The sequence below is a fragment of the Benincasa hispida genome, chromosome 12, assembly GCF_009727055.1.
Source record: "Benincasa hispida cultivar B227 chromosome 12, ASM972705v1, whole genome shotgun sequence".
Classification (NCBI taxonomy): Eukaryota; Viridiplantae; Streptophyta; class Magnoliopsida; order Cucurbitales; family Cucurbitaceae; genus Benincasa; species Benincasa hispida.
In genome coordinates, this window is record NC_052360.1 from 63,543,953 (window position 1) to 63,549,724 (window position 5,772).

Here is a 5,772-nt window from a genome sequence, read left to right on the forward strand (position 1 = left end):
TTAATTATAGAAGACCTTTTGATTAATGATCCTTAAGATTTTTTTGCCTTTTATGTGCTTTTGTTGTAAAAAAATGATTTTAAATGATTAAAAACATATCTTGGATGTTCTTACACACATAAAGGGGCTCTTTGAGTCACTGAGATAATATATGATGTAGAGAGTTTTGATGTTTGAGGAGTTCTGATTAAGTATGAACGATCGAGTATGATCAAGTATGTTTAATCAGAAATGACGATGAGATACGAAACACGTTGGAACCACAAACAACTAAAATCGGTCAGATAAGATAATGGGTCTCCAAACACTAGATGATATAGGATGTAGGGATATAACATCTCATGTTGGGCCTCTAAACAACTCCAAAGTGATTTCAAAATGGTTAAATCACTTTTGTCATTTTCAAAATTATTCAAAAATTATTTTTTATAATTTAAAATTAATTTTAATTGTATAAAAGTTGTGATTAAAATGTGTAAAATTAAACACTAAATTGATCATGAATAATTAAAGGTGTGTTTCAAAATTATTTTAAACGTGACAAAAGAGTATGTTACATTAGAAAAGTTTCTCAGAGTTTTAAAAAAAAAAATTGTCATAATACGGTGGTATCAATACTTCCTTTCAAGAGTGACATGGAGTCTAACAATCATAATAAAAGTATAGGATAAATATTAAATTATATAAAAAAAAATTAAAACTTTAGGATATGTTTCAATTATGCACCATGTTGAAAGATTTTGAAATGTTGCACTTTTTAATTTAAACTTTAAAATTTGTTTAGAAATACACTAGAGAGTTCTTTTAAATTAAAATAAGATAAAAAATGATGCAACGATTATTTTGTTACAATTGAACAACATACATATCATCATCTATTTAAATTAACGTGACAACTGAATTGTGAAAATTGATTAGGTAATAATTTTAACAATAGTAAGATGAAACAAATGATAATAATATTATTATTTTTTTCATATAACTATAAATAATATCACATATGTCTTCTAATTTTACACCTCATCAATCATTTAAAACCTCAAATTTCTTCCTTTTATATATATACTAAAACCCTAAAACGGTATTCGAAATTGCATTGGTCATCGTCCACTTTGAACTCCGATTAATTTGGTTCCAAAAATCAAGAAACGGTAAAAATTAAAATAATAACAACCACAAATCCCACGATTTTGTGGGTAAAAAATATTATACACCGCCAATTTAGTAACAGAAATAACAACCATTGAAATTTACTTTCTATTTTTACTTTCGTTTCCCCGTATAAATTCACCCCAATTCCACATCCTCATACCATCCAGAGCCTCAAGGGGCAATCGATCTCTTCTCTTCCATAAAGCCCCGACAGCTCTGAAATAATTTTTTTTTTTTTTTTTTTTTTAAAAAAAAACTTTATTATTATTATTATTGTTTTTTTGTTTTTTTCAAAATGTCAAACGGATTTGCCAATGCCGAAGGTGATAAAAAGAAGAAGAAGATGGCGATCATTAGTGTGTCTTCTTTAATCCTCGTGGCAATGGTTGTGGCCGTTACCGTCGGCGTCAACAATGCACCCAAAGAGGAGCACGGTGATGGTCACGGTGGCGAAACACATGAGATTTCATCAACAACCAAAGCAATCCAAGCTATTTGCCAACCGACGGATTACAAAGATGTATGCGAGAAGAATCTAATGGCAGAAGCCGGTAACACAACAGACCCTAAAGAGCTCGCAAAAGTCGGCTTAAGGATTGCCACGAGGAATCTAAACGAGGCGATTAGAAATTCCACCACGCTTCAAGAATTAGCCAAAGACCCAAGAACCAACCAAGCCCTTCAAAACTGTCGTGAGCTTTTAGAATACGCCATCGATGATTTGAACGAATCCTTTGAAAGAATCGGCACCTTCCAAATGTCCAAACTCGACGAGTTCGTTGCTGATCTAAAGATTTGGCTCAGTGGGGCTCTCACGTACGAGCAAACTTGTTTAGATGGATTTGAGAACACTACAGGTGATGCTGGTGTGAGAATGCAAGAGTTTTTGAAGTCATCTCAACAAATGACAACCAACGGGCTTGCCATTGTTAACGAATTGTCTGGCATGTTGGGCTCACTTCAAATTCCTGGAATGACTGGACGACGACTTTTGGAGGACGATGCTGATGAAATGCCGTCGTGGGTCAGCGAGGGAAAGAGACGCTTGATGCAAGCGGCAGCGGCGTCGATGAAACCCGATTTGGTGGTGGCTCAAGATGGGAGTGGGAAATACAAGACTATAAATGCAGCTTTGGCCGATGTGCCTTTGAAGAGTAACAAAACGTTTGTGATTTATGTGAAGGCTGGAATTTATAAGGAAATTGTTGTTATTCCTAAGGCTATGACTCATCTTACCATGTACGGTGATGGTCCAACCAAGACTATCGTTACTGGTAGTTTGAACTTTATCGATGGTATTCAAACATTCAAAACTGCCACCTTCGGTAAGTAACTAAACTACTAATGATTGATCTTAAATTTACAAATATCTCTAACAAATATAATTTGATTTGACTCAGCTGCAATTGGAGCCAATTTCTACGCTAGAGACATGGGATTCGAGAACACAGCTGGAGCAGCAAAGCACCAAGCCGTAGCCCTACGAGTTCAATCCGACAGATCAATCTTCTACAACTGTAAAATTGACGGATACCAAGACACTCTCTACGCACACGCTCACCGTCAGTTCTACAGAGATTGCATAATCAGTGGCACCATCGACTTCGTCTTCGGCAACGCCGCCACCATTTTCCAGAACTGCAAGCTAGTGGTGCGAAAGCCAATGGATAACCAACAATGCATCGTAACTGCTCACGGCCGTCTCAACCGCAAGGAGCCGACGGCATTGATCTTCCAAAGCTGCCATTTCATGGGTGATCCAGCTTACTTGCCATTCAAAAACATCAACAAGGCATACTTGGGCCGCCCTTGGAAGCAATATTCAAGAACCATTATAATCGGGTCTCAGATAGACGATATAATCCAGCCTGAAGGATGGTTGCCATGGATGGGCGATTTTGGGCTGAACACGTTGTTCTACGCCGAGGTACAGAACAAAGGGCCAGGAGCTGATGAAAGCAAGAGAGTGAAGTGGCGAGGAATTAGACATATTACTCCACAACATGCCGCCGATTACACTCCTCGACGATTTATTGATGGCGATGCTTGGATTCCTGCTAAGGGAATTCCGTACTCTTCTGGAATGATGTAATGAAGGCAATCTAATTAAATCCCTTTTTTTTCCTTCTCTTTTTCTTTTTTACGCACATTTTGGCGTTTAATGTAACCAATGCAAATCCAATGGAAGAAATCATTTTACTTATATTATTTATATTTTCTGATTTTCATTTTCGTAATGCAATTACTATAATGTTATTCTATAAATTTAGAACAAAATGTCAAATTAAAAAATTTATTCATTAAGATATTGCATCAACAAAAAAAGATTCTAAAGATTCCAACAAACCTCAAGAATCCTGAAATTACCATTAGACATCATGATAGCCTCTGCGAGTTCCACCGTACCCATCCTAATGAAGTGATTCTCTCTCTATACCATTTTGTAAGTTATTTCTTAATGCATTGCCCATTTGATCCAAAATTTATTAATTAGTATTGCAAGATTTTGGTCCTTTAATATTTTCTTAAGGCTATGCAACATTGTTTTTGGATGGCTATATGACTAATAAAGATTAATTTTTTAAGAATTAGGGACTAAATTATTAAATTTAAATTGAGGAAAAAATGGCATATTTGACGTGGGGGGCAAAATTGAAATGCTTCTCAAAAAATTAATAAATAATTTATCAATTTATTTCTAGCAGTGCATTCAAAATAATCATAAATATGATGATATAGTTTTAAGATTCATTCAAAATATCATTAATTTCTTGAGTAGAGGATTAGATTTACTTTCCACCAAACCCAAAAAAGGAAAAGAAAAAGAAAAAAGTGGTACTTTACCAAACTTTATTATCCATTTGCCCCAAGAAAAAAAAAATATCTAAATTTATTTCCGAATGAATTTCTTTGTTGGTTTTATTTTTTGGTTTGAGAATTATATTAGGCAAAAATATAAAATTGTAAAAATTTTCATATTAAAAGGGCAAGAAACGTACATAAAAGGACTTCAAAAACAAATAAGTAAAAATGAGTGTTATTTTATGGTTTAAATTAGGGGTGATCAAAAAACCCAAAAAAACCGATCAACCCAACCCATGTGGTTTGGGTTAGGTTAGGTTCAAATAAATGAATTTTTTGTGGGTTGGGTTGGTTCATGGGTTCACCTAAAATTATCCAAACCAACCCGAACTTATTATTAACTTCATAATGTATATTTTTTACTTATGATACAATCATTTATTCAAGTTTTATCATTTGTTTAGATAATTTATTCTCCACTCCTAAAAAGAGTTTTTTAGCACTTTCGAAAGAAAATATCCATTATATAAATTGAAATTGAGTTGTTAATCTTAATTCAATATATAAAAATAATTAAATCAAATTTTTACATATTTACAACTTACTTTCTTTTAGAACAAAAACCCGAACCAACCCAACCCAAATGTTTTAAGAGGGTTGGATTCATCCTAAAAAGAGAACAAAATGTTTTATGGTTGATTAAACATGTTAACAAATGTTTTACTTACATATTTATTTTACTTTCTTTTATTCTCCACTCCTAAAAAGAGTTGTTTCATGGTTGGGTTGAGTTGGGTTGGATTCATAGGGTTATTTGGGTCGAAGAAATTAACAACTCGAATAATTCGGTTGGGACCAAAAAGTCATTCAACCCAACCCATGAATATTCCTAGTTTAAATTTGGTTCATAAACTTTGCATCTTCCATTTTGGTGTTTAAACTTATAAAAATGATCATTTTAGTCCCTGGATTTTTAAAAAGTGTTTATTTTTTTTATCTACTATTAAGATTTTGTTAACTCTTGGATGTAATTGTATCTAGCATGTGTTGAACAAAATGAAGTGAAGTAAATCAACAACCAATATGCCAAAATACTAAACAACTAAAATGTTGAACAAAAAAACTTTTGAATTTTCTTATAGAAAATCGTTTTACCATCTAATTCAAAATTGAAACTTAGATTCGTTAGCATTAACATTTTAATCATCTGAAAATATAAGTCATATAGAAGTTTAAGGACTATAATATACGTTTTTAAAAGTTTAGAGAACAAAAATGGAATAAATAGGCATCAAAATAAGATTTAAAGCGGGATTTTATTTTTAAATTGAGTTATTTAAAAATGTTTTATCCTTTTTAGTGAGATTTTTTTTCCTTTATTTTTTGGTAATCGGAGCTGGAATAAGATTATGCGTGATTGTTATACTTATCACTCTTTTCCATGGATCATGATTTTTTTTTAATTAATTTTTTTTTCTGATAATCTCTTATCGTATTAAAATCATGATTGTAGTCGTCAAAATAAGCATAATTATATATTTATTTTATTTTTTAAAAAAATTAAATATATTTTCTCTTCATTTCTTTTAATCATTTTCATCTTTAAGTACAATTTTTAGTTAAATTCAAAAAGAAAAACAAGATTTTAAAAGTTATTCTATCTGTTTTTAAAATTTATCTTAATTTTTAAAACAATTTGGGAAAAATATAACAAAACATGAAATTTAAAGGATGAATAAATGCCTATAGATTTAATTTTCAAAAACAAAAAATATTTAATTTTAAAAACAAAAAAATAAAAAACGAACGCTATTAAAA

General features: G+C 31.7%; 1 protein-coding gene across 1 annotated transcript; it reads left to right on the plus strand.

Moving 5' to 3' along the window:
* Positions 1 to 1,445: 1,445 nt before the first annotated feature.
* Positions 1,446 to 3,320, plus strand: LOC120068208 (probable pectinesterase/pectinesterase inhibitor 21). Its single transcript, XM_039019915.1, has 2 exons — positions 1,446 to 2,477; positions 2,553 to 3,320. Exons 1-2 carry the CDS (start codon positions 1,448 to 1,450, stop codon positions 3,242 to 3,244), a joined length of 1,722 nt encoding a protein of 573 aa, XP_038875843.1. The 5' UTR covers positions 1,446 to 1,447; the 3' UTR covers positions 3,245 to 3,320.
* Positions 3,321 to 5,772: the final 2,452 nt, after the last annotated feature.